General features: G+C 56.9%; 1 protein-coding gene across 1 annotated transcript; it reads left to right on the forward strand.

Annotated features, from left to right (window-relative positions):
* Positions 1-1,557: 1,557 nt before the first annotated feature.
* LOC101939817 (zinc finger protein 501-like) lies at positions 1,558-5,673 on the forward strand. Its single transcript, XM_065576493.1, has 2 exons — positions 1,558-1,606; positions 4,274-5,673. The coding sequence occupies exons 1-2, from the start codon at positions 1,558-1,560 to the stop codon at positions 5,671-5,673; spliced, it is 1,449 nt and encodes a 482-aa protein (XP_065432565.1).
* Positions 5,674-13,476: the final 7,803 nt, after the last annotated feature.

Here is a 13,476-nt window from a genome sequence, read left to right on the forward strand (position 1 = left end):
TTTCTTTTACTGGGGTATTGGTTTTCATAACCATTTGTCCCCATAACGAGTGGTACTGGTGGTAATACTGGGAAACTGGAGTGTCTAAGGAGATTGCTTGTGAGACTTGCAGTTAGCCAGTGGGGTGAGACTGAAGTCCTCTTAGTCTGGCTGGTTTGGTTTGCCTTAGAGGTGGAAAAAACCCCAGCCTTGGGCTGTAACTGCCCTATTTGAGCAATTTGTCCTGAGTTGGCACTCTCAGTTGGGTTCCGCCAGAACCGCATTGTCACACCAGGGCCGGCTTTAAAGAGCCCAGGAATCGGGCTGCGCTCCAGCCGGAGCTCCGGCCAGGGTCGCGGGGCTTGGAGCCAGGCTGGAGGTGCTTGGCCGGAACCGGGACCGCTGCCTTATGGCCTGAGCCGGAGCGGCTGGGGCCCGGGATGCTCGGCTGGCACCGCTCGGCCGGGCTGGCGCGTTCGGCCAGAACCGGGGCCGGTGCCCCGTGGCCCGAGCTGCTGGGGCCAGGGCCGGAGCCACTGGGGCTGCAGGGCGCCACTTGGCCCGGGCCGGAGGGAGCCGCTCGGCCATGGCCGCGCCTCCCCGGAGCTCTCCTCCCCCCCCCCGTCCCAGCTTACCTGCTGCTGCCGCCCGCCTGCCCCTGCTTCTTTTCAGACTTCCCGTGAAGATCTGATTCGCGGGAAGCAGGGGAGGGGGAGGAGCAGGGGGGCGGAGCGTTCAGGGGAGGGGAGGAGGGGGAAGACAGCCGCGGGGCTGGATGGCATGGTAAGGCTGCAGGGGCTGGGGGGAGCAGAGAAGGGGCTTTGGCTGCCGAGCGGTGCTTGGCCGCTGCTTTTCTGTCTATAAATAGCCGACCGGGGGGGAAATCCCGGACATTTTTAGATTTTTAGAAATTCCCCTGGATGGCTATTTATAGACCAAAAAGCCGGACATGTCTGGGGAAATCCGGACATATGGTAGCCCTAAATATGAGTCAACAATTTAACACTGTTGCAAAAAAAAAGCGAACATCATTCCGAGATGTATTAGCGGGAGTGTTGTAAGCAAGACTCAAGAAGTAATTCTTACACTCTACTGCCCCGGGGGGGGGGGTGTGTGCAAGTGAGGCAATTTGCCCCAGGTCCCTGGTCGAGAATCCCTTTCCTCACCCAGCGGTGCTCTGGGTCTTTGGCGGCACTTCCGCGGCAGGGGCCCTTCAGTCGCTCCGGGTCTTCAGAGGCATTTTGGCAGCGGGGGGGCCCTTCAGTGCTGCCAAAGACGCGGAGTGACTGAAGGGCCCGCCACCACTGAAATGCTGCCGCCGCAGACTCGGAGCGCCACCCGGTGAGTACCAGCTCTCCCGCTTTGCCCCAGGCCCCCTGAATCCTCTGGGCGGCCCTGCATTGATATGCCCTCAACTGGAGTATTGTGTCCAGTTCTGAGCACCACCTTTCAGGAAAGATGTGGACAAATTGGAGAAAAGCAACAAAAATGATTAAAGGTCTAAAAACATGACTTATGAGGGAAGATTGAAAAAAACGGGGTTTGTTTAGTCTGGAGAAGAAAAGACTGAGGGGGGACATGCCACCATTTGTCGAGTACATAAAAGGCTGTTACCAGGAGGAGGGAGGTAAATTGTTCTCCTTAACCCTGAGGATAAAGAAGCAATGGGCTTAAATTGCAGCACGGGCGGTTTAGGTTGGACATTAGGAAAAACTTCCTAACTGTCAGAGTGGTTGTCAAGGCTGCTTCCCCACTTTGAACTTTAGGGTACAAATGTGGGGGCCTGCATGAAAACTTCTAAGCTTAACTACTAGCTTAGATCTGGTCCGCTGCCACCACTCCCAAAACTAATTCCCTTCCCTGGGTAGCCTTGAGAGACTCCACCAATTCCCTGGTGAATACAGATCCAAACCCCTTGGATCTTAAAACAAGGAGAAATTAACCATCCCCCTCCTTTCTCCCACCAACTCCTGGTGGATCAAGATCCAAACCCCTTGGATCTTAAAGCAAGGAGAAATTAACCATCCCCCCTCCTTTCTCCCACCAACTTCTGGTGGATCAAGATCCAAACCCCTTGGATCTAAAAACAAGGAAAAATCAATCAGGTTCTTAAAAAGATGGCTTTTAATTAAAGAAAAAGGTAAAAATCCTCTCTGTAAAATCAGGATGGAAAAAATAACTTTACAGGGTAATCAAACTTAAAGAGCTCAGAGGACCACCCTCTAGCCTCAGGTTCAAAGTACAGCAAACAGAGATAAACACTCTAGCAAAAGGTACATTTACAAGTTGAGAAAACAAAGATAAACTAACACGCCTTGCCTGGCTGTTTACTTACAAGTTTGAAATATGAGAGACTTGTTCAGAAAGATTTGGAGAACCTGGATTGATGTCTGGTCCCTCTCAGTCCCAAGAGCGAACAACTTCCCAAATAAAGAGCACAAACAAAAGCCTCCCCCCACCCTAAGATTTGAAAGTATCTTGTCCCCTTATTGGTCCTTTGGGTCAGGTGTCAGCCAGGTTACCTGAGCTTCTTAACCCTTTACAGGGAAAAGGATTTTGGAGTCTCTGGCCAGGAGGGATTTTATAGTACTGTACACAGGACAGCTGTTACCCTTCCCTTTATAGTTATGACAGTGGTTAAGCACTGGAATAAATTGCCTAGGAAGGCTGTGGAATCTCCATCACTGGAGCTTTTTAGGAGCAGGCTAGATTAACACCTGTCAGGGATAATGCTTAGTCCTGCCATGAGTGCAGGGGACTGCACTAGATGACCTCCCGAGGTCCCTTCCAATTCTATGATTGGGGGAGTCGGGAGAGGGGCTGCTTTGCAATGGCGATTGCTCTTTGGCCAGTGGTAGCACTCACAGCCACTTGGAGATCAGGCCTTATGGCGCCGGGCCCTGCACAAGCACAGAACGAAGATGCTCCTTGTGCCAAGGAGTTGGGGCGCTGTCCCAGTGGCGGGGGTCCCTGGACGTGCTGTGGAGTGAGGGGGGGTTCCTCATTAGTGTGAGGCGCTTCCTCCCTAGGTCAAGTCCAGTGGGGTGATGCTGTCAAACGTTTCCAGCAGGAGCACGCTCAGGGCTCTGGCTCAGAAGACCACAGAGCTGTTCCCTGTAGAGCTCTGATGGCCAGGCTGTGAGCTCTGAGGCTGCTTTGGGGCTCTTTCGGGAACGCCGTGGTCTGTTTCCCCTGCAGAGCCTGAGTACGCGGTCTGCTCTGGAAAGTGCAGGAGTCTCTGCCAGCCCCTTGTGACCCAGGGGATTGCTGGCTCTTCGCCCCATGCAGCGGGGTCCCTGGTCGGGCTGTTGGCTCACGGGATGTGGGCTGCGGTAACTGGCGCTTCCCGGGCTTGCTCCTTTGCACGGAGTTGGTGTTCATCACACAGGGTGGCATTAGCCAGGCCAGCCGTTTCCCACCAGTCCCGTTCAGAGGCTCAGTCCTGGCGCTGCACGGAGCCAGTTTGGTTCAAGTCTGAAGCCAGCAGGGGTCTTTTATACCCCTGTGTTAGTGAGCGGCTCTGGGGCCATGCTGGCACCACGGCTCGGGGAGCCCGTGGGGTCGTCTCCCTCCACTCTGATTGTTTGCATCTGAATTGACCCTCCTGTGTTTCCAGGGGCATTTCCTGGCTGTCCCGTCCCTGCCAGCCCAGAGTGGCAGATGAACGTCAAGCTGGGCGGGTATTTACCTGGATCCCACTTGCTCTGTTCTCACCCAGTCCCAATCCCAATTGGGCCCCAATCCCAATACTGGATGGAGTGAGGGGAAGAGCTGCAAGTCCCAGATCTCAGCAAAGGCGAGGACGATGAAAGCTGGTCGGGACCCCAAACAGGTGAGGGATAAATAATCCCAGCTGAGAGGGGTGGGGGCAGCTGGGACCCCCCACTGCCACCCCGGCAAGCCCTCCTGGCCCAGCTCCTCTCAGAAGTTGTCACCACCCTCTCTCTGATTTGTGTGCACCACTGCACCCATCCCACCACCTGCGCCAGGGCCCCCAGAACCATACAAGAGCCATGTCTTGGCTCTCACTGAAAAAGCAAATAATATTCCCAGCCCACACAGAGGCAAAGAAAAGCTTGTGAACGTGAGCTGGGTGATGCAGACTCCTGCTTGAGTCTGCAGCAGCCTGAAAAAGCTGTGACCGCCTCCTTCAATCCCAGCTCAGAAATCGGCTCCAGGGAGGGGCGGGGCCACGTGAGGAGTGCCTCTGGCTCTGACTGCCATAGTTGGGGACCTGTCCTAGCCGGCCTCCTGTGGGCACGGCTCATGCCTGATTGCCCATTTGTTCCTGCAGGTGAGAGGCTGGCGAGCGTGGCTGGGGCAGAGGATGCTGCACCGGGAAGGAGCGGCACCAGAACTGATGTGGAACTGGTGGGGGGAGCGTGGCACAAAGACCCTGCTGCGGAGGCAGAGGAAGCTGTGCCAGGAGGCGGTGCTAGGGTGGAGGAGGCTGTACCAGGAGGTAGCACTGATGCAGAGCCGGCACGGCACAGAGGCCCCACCATCAGGTGGCCCTTTAAATGCAGTGAGAGTGGGAAGAGCTTCTGGCAGAGTGCCACGCTGACAAGGCACCAGCTCCTCCATGCGAGCGAGAGGCCCTACATCTGCATCACCTGCAGCGAAGGCTTTTGCGACCACACGGCGCTGGCCACACACCAGCGGATGCACACAGGTGAGCGCCCCTTCCCCTGCCTGGCGTGCGGCAAGGCCTTTGCTGGCAGCTCAGCGCTGCTGGTGCATCAGCGAGTGCACACCGGTGAGCGTCCCTACCTCTGTGGGGAATGCGGGCAGAGCTTTCGGCAGAGTGCCCACCTGGCGCAGCACCAGCAGGGCACCCACGCCAGCCAGCGCCCCCATGGCTGCGCTCACTGTGGCAAGAGCTTTGGGCTGCGCTCCACGCTGGCATGGCACTTGCAGACACACAGTATCGAACACCCCCACGCCTGCCCTGACTGCCCCCGCCGCTTCCGCCAGCGAGCCCACCTGCTCCGGCAACGGCTAGCGGACACAGGTGAACGTCCTTTCCCCTGCCCGGTCGGCGGCAAAGCCTTTGCCTTGAGTGCCACGTTACTGCGGCACCAGCTGGTGCACACGGGCGAGCGCCCCTACTGCTGTGGGGAGTGCGGGCGCAGCTATACACAGAGTTCCTACCTGCGCCAGCACAAGCGCAGTGCCCATACTGGCCAGTGCCCCCACACCTGCCCTAACTGCGGCCGTGCCTTTGCTGACCATGCCAACCTCCTGCGGCACCAGCGGGGCCACATAGGCGTCCGACCCCACACCTGTGCTGAGTGTGGGCAGTGCTTTGCCCAGCTGGCACACCTACGGGAGCACGGGCACACACACAGCGGGGAGCAGCCATTCCGCTGTGGCCGGTGTGGCCAAGCCTTTGGGCACTGTTCAGCCCTGGCTGCGCACCAGCGCGCACACAGTGGGGAGCGCCCCTATCCCTGTACCCAGTGTGGGTGCCATTTTGCCCAGCTTGCCAGCCTGGTGGAGCACCCCCGACGGCACACGGGTGAGAAACCTCACGAGTGCTCCCACTGTGGGCGCCACTTCCGCCACCGCTCAGCCCTCCTTCGCCACCAGCACTCCCATGCCGGGGAGCGCCCCTTCCGCTGCAGGCAGTGCGGTCGTGGCTACACCCGCAGCTCCAACCTCCTGCTGCACCAGCGGGTGCATGCTGCTGAGTGACATCACAGCCCCCAGGACATCACCAGCATCCGGTGACTCCCACACCCCTAGTGCTGGGATGGTTCTGGCCTGGCCCTGACCAGAGTCCACACTGTTGCATGGCCACTCCCCCATCCACTGCCCAGGAATGGGGATGGCTGGGCCAGGCCTGTGTTGCCCATCCAGGTACTGAGTGTGAGTGAAGCTGCTGCCAGCAGTCATGGTTTCTCCAGCCCCAGGTAGCAAACATGGGGGCAGAGCTTCCTTCAGGGTGGGGCCCTGTTCAGGGGTGGGGCTCAGGGAATGGAGACTGTGGCCCAGGCAGTGCCAGACCCTGTTTTTCTCCCCTTTTGCTGGCTGCTGCTGCCTGGGCTGCTGCTCCCACAACCTGGGCCCTGACATGTGGCCCAGCCAAGCCAAAACCTGTCCTACAGCTGGGGGGGCAGGGGGCTGGGCGGCAGGGGGGGCTGCGGGTTGGGGAGCAGCTTCTAATGCATTTTCTAAAATGTTTTGTTACAAAGTGAAAATAAACCTGTGAAATTCCCAGGGGCGCTGTGTCGTGTCTGCAGTGGGCAGGCACTGGGTCCCATGGCCTGACTGCACCAAGCGCCCCGGAGGGGAATGCCAGCTGGGCACAGGCACCCGGTGTTGCTATGGCTTCATTTGTGCTGCGGCATCCTGGCTCCATTTTGGAGAAATGTCTCTTTGGGGGCTTTTGTTGCCACCACATTGTGTGTGAACATGGGCAGTGCCACCTTCCTGGTCTGCGCCAGTCACTCTGAGAGGAGCCAGCTGCCTCCCTCATCTCAGCGGGGCACGATCCTTTGCACTGTCAGTAACTTTCACTTCCCAGCCTCTCAGCACTGTTGAGTCTGAACTTTTGATGAGCTTAAACTTAACCCAGACTTGATGTCTCTGTCTGAACTTTTAATCAAAGCTCTGACCTGCGAACTACTCATGACACCCCCCTCCCCTTAAGTAGCCATCTCCCCTTTTCTCTTTCTAATTTACATTTTAACCTGTTTTATCCTGTAGAATCTTGATTGATTATGCATGACCATTATGATCTGTTAATCACTTTGTTTACTTCTGTGTATAAATATTGATGCTCACCCCTAATAAACTTGCCACACTTACTCTGAAGCCTTTCAAGCTAAGGATAGTGTGAGCCCGTTGATCAACGAATTGGTGTCTGGTCTCTGACAGATTGTGAGCCCCATACCAACTCCGCACGAACTCGAGTGCTGGAGAGGTGAGTAAGGACTTGCTTTTTACCTAACAGCACCGCAGCTGGAGGTTTCTGTTCAGCATGCAGTCCCAAAGCGTGCCCTCTCTTCCAGCCCAGTTTCTCCGGCCGCCAGGTGGGATGGGGCTAGGCTGGCTCTGGTCACAATCCTGCTGTGCTGTGAGACCAGCCTGCATGAGGACACCATCGTCAGCTGCCTCTGGTAATCACTAGCACGCTGTGGCCCCCTGAGCAGACTCTGCATTTCCTCTGCCTGGAAGTGTCTAAAGCTGCTGCAGAACGGCCTGCAGCAGGCCTGGTACTCAGGGCCTTGCTTATGGGCCCAGAGCCCCAGATCAGCTTTACGCCTCATCTGCCACCTGTGGGGTGGGACATGGCTGCAGCAGCATGGCCAGGCAGCCAGTGCAGAGTGGCAGATACTGCCTGGTGTCAGCAATGCGGGCCGACAATGAGCAGAGGGGAGACAGCTTAAGGCCAGGGGGTCTGTGCCCAGGTCTGGTGGAGAGGGGCAGCGACTGGGTCTTGGCTTTCCTAGGAGCCCCAGCTCCTGTTAGTTCCAGCTCCCTAGACCTGAACGCTCCCTGCTAGGCAGCAGGCGGAGGGGCACCCGCTCTGCTGCATGCTACTGTGGGCCTGGTCACTGGCAGCCGGCACCCTGGCCGTTAACTCCTGGAGCATTGATTCCCGGTGGTGGGGCCTGCATGCTGCATGGGTGCCTTGGCCTGGATTTAGTGTAAGCATCACGGGTGCCCAGCTGAGGGGTGTCTCTCTGCTAGGGGGCTGGTGCCTGGGGGAGGGGGCTCTTGGGGGTTGCAGTAAGGGGGGGACCTGCAGTTTGGGTCTCTGGGCAGGCCTGAGCTTTGCCATATAGTGGAGGCTTCCTAGAACAAAGCCGTGGGGCAGCTCCTGGATTCCCACTGGCCCCTGCTGGGAGCCAGACTGGGCTGCATCTCCTGGGTGGCTGGAGTAACTGGTGCAGTGGTCCGGGCCAGAGGGAAGCCCTTCGAGCAGGTGGGAGGTGCCGCTGCAAAGACGGGAGGCCACCAGTGCAGTGATCCAAGGGCAGTAACTGGGGAGTAGCTGACAGGAGAGCCAGGCCAAGCAGCAGCCATGGCCAACTCCTTGTTGCTACTAGACCAAGGTTAATTGCAGAAGCTGGGGCCACATGGGTCCTGGTCCTTGGGTTGGGAAGTGACAGTGACCGCTTGGCCAGCAGATCTCATCGAAGAGCCTGGGCCGATGTGCACCCCCTGAGCTGCAGTCGGTCCCAGGCCAGGGCGTCCTGCAGCTAGAGCTGGCACTAGGGCCAAATCCACCTACAGGAGCAGCCCCCCGGGCTTTGCTGGGAATTCAGGCCTGGGGGCTGGGGCTCCCCTGTTGGGAGCAGTTGCAGTGCTGGGAGGTGGGTAGATTCACCTTCCCAGCTGCTGGATGCAGGCTGCAGGGCCCATGGGAGCTGCAGCCAGGTGGGCACAGCGGAAGGGAAAGAATCCCACACAGCATGGATCTGCTGGGAGCTGATCCTGCACCACATGGCGGGGGCCGGGAGGGAGGGAGAAGGGCCTGAGCAGGCACAGAGCCTGCCGAGCACAGGCGCTAGGCCCCAGTGCAGCACAGAGGATGGAGTTGGAGCCTCCTCTGACCTACCAGGCACCTCCCCCTGCAGTGAGTTGCGGGGCCAGGCCCAACCCCAGTTTCCTACATGCTGAAGCCCCTGAGGGGAAGGGAACCGTGCAGGGCTCAGTGGGCGCACAGCTTGGCAGGGGCTGCACCCACCTTTGGTGGGACAGGACTCATGGGCTGAGGGAAAACAAGCCAACCCCTGCCCCAGCAGCAGCGGCTCCGCAGGCTGCCCAGAGCAGGGACAGCAGCTCCTGAGCACCGTGCTTTCTCCTGCAGGAGCCGGCCTGGGCTGAGCTGGGGCCAGTGGAGCCATAGGCCCACTCTTGTTATTCCCAAACACCTCCCCTGGAGGAGGCTGAGCCGGGCGCCGCCCCAGGGGTCCCGGGGGCTGATCAGAGAGTTGTCCGAAAGTAGGGTTACCATATTTTCACAATCAAAAAAGAGAACACTGGGGGGCAGGGGGGAGCCCCGCCCTGCCCCCATCCACGCCCTCCCACTTCCCACCCCCTGACTGCCCCCCTCAGAACTCCAACCCCCCCTGCTTCTTGTCCCCTGACTGCCCCGACCCTTATCCACTCGCATGGATGGCAGGGTTGTAGAAATGTTGGTGGTGCACAGAACCCACCCCCCGCACCTGCCTAAGGGGGGTTGGGTGGGTGGAGGAGGTCTGGGGTGCAGGTCCTGGGCTGGGGATTAGGGTGCAGGAGGGGTGCTGGGTGCAGGCTCCTGGCTGGGGGTGGCTGTGCAGGAGGGGGTGAGGGGTGCAGGCTCTGGGATGGAGTTTGGGGGTGGGAGGCGATGCAAAGGGAGGCTTTGGGAGGGAGTTTGAGGGCAGGAGGGGATGTGTGGGGAGGGGGTTTTGGAGGGAGTTTGGGGATAGGAGGGGATGCAGGGGTGAGGGCTGTGGGTCTGAGGATGAGGGGTTCATGATGCAGGAGGGGGCTCAGGGCTGGGGCAGAGGATTAGGGTGCGGGGGGATGAGGGCTGGGGCTGAGGGGTTTGGGGCGCTGGAGAGGCTCGGGGCTAGGGTGGAAGGGCAGGGTAAGGGCAGCCTGTCTTCCCATGAGTGGATGGGGGATGCTAGGACCTGGGGGCAGCAGACAGCAGTTGGCTCTGGCTCTGGCAGTACAAGCGGGCAAGGGGGGGGGGCAGGGCCGGCTCTAGGTTTTTTGCTGCCCCAAGCAAAAAAAAATTTTGGCTGCCCCCCTGCACCCTCCTGCCGCCCCAGCCCTGGGTCACTGGTTACTCGCTCCCAGGGCGGGTCATTCAGCAGGAAATTTGGATGTGCACAGAACACAGACAGGATTGGTTCCCACATGGTTACAGAACTGCAGTAAAGTGGAACAATTTTCAGCTTGTGTGATTGGAGGATATCTGGATGCATATTATAAGACTGTCCTACATAAATGAGGAAAAGTTGAGGTGCCTTTATTATTCTTTTGTTCCATTCTTTGTTTCTATGGGGAATTTGCCAATGCAATATCACTGTCTTCCTTTTAAACAAATAAAACTAAAACTTGAAAAAGAAAAAAAAATTATAATAATAAAAAGCAATGGTTGTTGAAAATAGCAATTCCAGTCCTACTAACCACTGGGAAGTATTTCTTGCTCAATTTATTCTACTTTTTCTACAGCAAGTTACAGTGGATCAGTATATTTGATTTGGGAGAAATGAAGTAACAGCTGCCCAAATTGAGCTTGAGCACTCCTGAATTTTGAGGGTGTTCAAATCTGGAAGGCAGGTGCTGGATTCCCTTTCTGAATATTAGCTAAATCTGGAAAAGAAAAGTCAATTTCTGCTTCCATGGCTCAGAAGTGTAAATCCTCCTAAGTGCCTGAATCATAGAATCATAGAATATCAGGGTTGGAAGGGACCTCGGGAGGTCATCTAGTCCAACCCCCTGCTCAAAGCAGGACCAATTCCCAACTAAATCATCCCAGCCAGGGCTTTGTCAAGCCGGGCCTTAAAAACCTCCAAAGAAGGAGAATCCACCACCTCCCTAGGTAACACACTCCAGTGCTTCACCACCCTCCTAGTGAAAAAGTTCTTCCTAATATCCAATCTAGACCTCCCGCACTGCAACCTGAGACCATTGCTCCTTGTTCTGTCATCTGCCACCACTGAGAACAGCCGAGCTCCATCCTCTTTGGAATCCCCCCTCAGGTAGTTGAAAGCAGCTATCAAATCCCCCCTCATTCTTCTCTTCTGGAGACTAAACAATCCCAGTTCCCTCAGCCTCTCCTCATAAGTCATGTGCTCCAGACCCCTAATCATTTGTGTTGCCCTCCGCTGGACTCTTTCCAATTTTTCCACATCCTTCTTGTAGTGTGGGGCCCAAAACTGGACACAGTATTCCAGATGAGGCCTCACCAATGACGAATAAAGGGGAACGATCACGTTCCTCGATCTACTGGCAATGCCCCTACTTATACAGCCCAAAATGCCATTAGCCTTCTTGGCAACAAGAGCACACTGTTGACTCATATCCAGTTTCTCGTCCACTGTGACCCCTAGGTCCTTTTCTCCAGAACTGCTACCTAGCCATTTGGTCCTTAGTCTGTAGCAGTGCATGGGATTCTCCCGTCCTAAGTGCAGGACTCTGCACTTGTCCTTGTTGAACCTCATCAGGTTTTTTTCGGCCCAATCCTCTAATTTGTCTAGGTCCCTCTGTATCCGATCCCTACCCACTAGTGTATCTACCACGCCTCCCAGTTTAGTGTCATCTGCAAACTTGCTGAGAGTGCAGTCCACACCATCCTCCAGACCATTAATAAAGATATTAGACAAAACCGGCCCCAGGACCGACCCTTGGGGCACTCCGCTTGAAACCGGCTGCCAACTAGACATGGAGCCAATGATCACTACCCGTTGAGCCCGAAGATCTAGCCAGCTTACTATCCACCTTACAGTCCATTCATCCAGCCCATATTTCTTTAACTTGGCGGCAAGAATACTGTGCGAGACTGTACCAAAAGCTTTGCTAAAGTCAAGGAATAACACATCCACTGCTTTCCCCTCATCCACAGAGCAGTTATCTCATCATAGAAGGCAATTAGGTTAGTCAGACATGACTTCCCCTTGGTGAATCCATGCTGACTGTTCCTGATCACTTTCCTCTCCTCTAAGTGTTTCATAATTGATTCCTTGAGGACCTGCTCCATGATTTTTCCAGGGACTGAGGTGAGGCTGACTGGCCTGTAGTTCCCCGGATCCTCTTTCTTCCCTTTTTTAAAGATGGGCACTACATTAGCCTTTTCCCAGTCATCCGGGACCTCCCCCGATTGCCATGAGTTTTCAAAAATAATGGTAAGGGGTGGGGGGCTGATGCAGGGGGCAGACAGAGAAGGCAAACAGGGGACTCCTTGCTGAGCTTTTCCCAGGAGCCTCTCGGGGGCGCTCCAGGCTGGGCACTCCAGGAGGGAGCTGCTGGTGCAGGGCCTTTGTTTTGTGGGTTGAGGCTGGTGCCAGGTGCTGGGGAAGCAGCCTGTTCGTACTAGGGACTACAGCTGTCCTGCCCCATCCCCTTTGCCAGCCTGCCCAGTGAGTGCCAAGGGGGTAGGTGTTAGTCTAAGCACAGGTCTGGGACCCAGGAGCACTGAACACCGGCTCAGGCACCCACTGGGCCAGCCTCTCACCTGCTCTGTGCCTTACTTTCCTCCTCTGTGAAATGGGGGTGATGAACCCATCACATGGGGGAGCCCTGTGCTAAGCATCATCTGGGTGGCCCAGCTACATCGGCCTAGCGGGCAAAAGCCTGGGAGTCAGGACCCCTTTTAGAAGTGAATTCAGAGACTCGTGGAAGGCAGGGCCGTTACCAAGCCTGCACTTGGCTGAGCTGAGCACGCTAAGGACTGTGTGAGGAGCTACAGCGAGAGCGGCTCCGAGCAGAGTGGCTGGTACGAGATGTTGGAGACAAACCTGGGACACCCGGCCATTCAGAATGGTTCCTGGATGACATTTATTAAGGTTTTTTATTAATATTAATAAGGTTAAACTTGCTGGCGTATCCGTCCATGCGGACGGCTAGTTGCAGATATGAGATCTCAGGGGTTTTATCCTGACTCCGGAACCTTTCCCGGTACATCTCAGGAGTCAGCCCAAACTCACGTAGCAGGGCCTTTTTGAATAGTTCGTAGTCCCCTTTCTCTGCCTCTTCCAGTTGGCGGTACAATGCCACGGCTTTGGGGTCCAGTAAGGGGGTAAGGACCCGGAGTCTGTCCGCGGGATCAACCCGGTGCAGCTCACAGGCCGTCTCAAAGACATCCAGGAAGTCATCCATGTCCTCCCCCTCCTTGCGTGGGGCCAGGATGCACTTATCAAAGCTCCATGCAGTCCTGGGTCCCCCCTCACTCACCGCAGCCGGGGGTTCGCTGCCCTTCAGTCTCGCCAGTTCCAGTTCATGCTGACGCTGTCTCTCTTCATGCTGTCTCTGTCTCTCTTCATGCTGTCTCTGTCTCTCATTCTCCTCCCGTTCATGCTGCCTCTGTTGTTCACGATCCTCCAGCTCTCTCCGTTTTAGCTCTTTCTCCCATTCCAGCCAATTCCGCTCCACGGATGCCGAACGTCGCCGGGAGGATCCTCTGCTGGCCGGCGAGCTTCGCCGGGAGGATCCCCTGCTGGCCGGGGGGGTCACGGCGCCCTCAGTATTTGCTGGGCTCCTCCCCACCCTTCCCCTAGGCATAGGAAGGAGGGGTCTCGGGAAGCCCTCAGCAGCCGGCTGACCACTCCCAGCTGGGACAGACACTGGTGCCTGCGCTGCATTTGCCAGGCTGCTTCCCTGAGACACAGGGATCAGTTCATTCGCGCGATCTTCCGCCTCCAGCTGGGCAATGAGCTGTTCTTTGGTGAGCCTCCCACTGCGCAGCCCCCTCTTCTTGCACAGCTCCACCAGGTCGCTCTTAAGCCGCTTGGCATACATCTTCCTGCTGGCCACTCACCGGCCTGTGTGCTCACA

The sequence above is a fragment of the Chrysemys picta genome, chromosome 22 (genome assembly GCF_011386835.1).
Source record: "Chrysemys picta bellii isolate R12L10 chromosome 22, ASM1138683v2, whole genome shotgun sequence".
Taxonomy (NCBI): domain Eukaryota; kingdom Metazoa; phylum Chordata; order Testudines; family Emydidae; genus Chrysemys; species Chrysemys picta.

Excerpts from the sequence above, each read along its gene's own strand:
- LOC101939817 (XM_065576493.1), top strand. The coding sequence starts at position 1,558 with ATGCCACCATTTGTCGAGTACATAAAAGGCTGTTACCAGGAGGAGGGA. Across the intron at positions 1,607-4,273 it reads CTGTTACCAGGAGGAGGGAG|GTGAGAGGCTGGCGAGCGTG; the intron begins GTAAATTGTTCT and ends TTGTTCCTGCAG.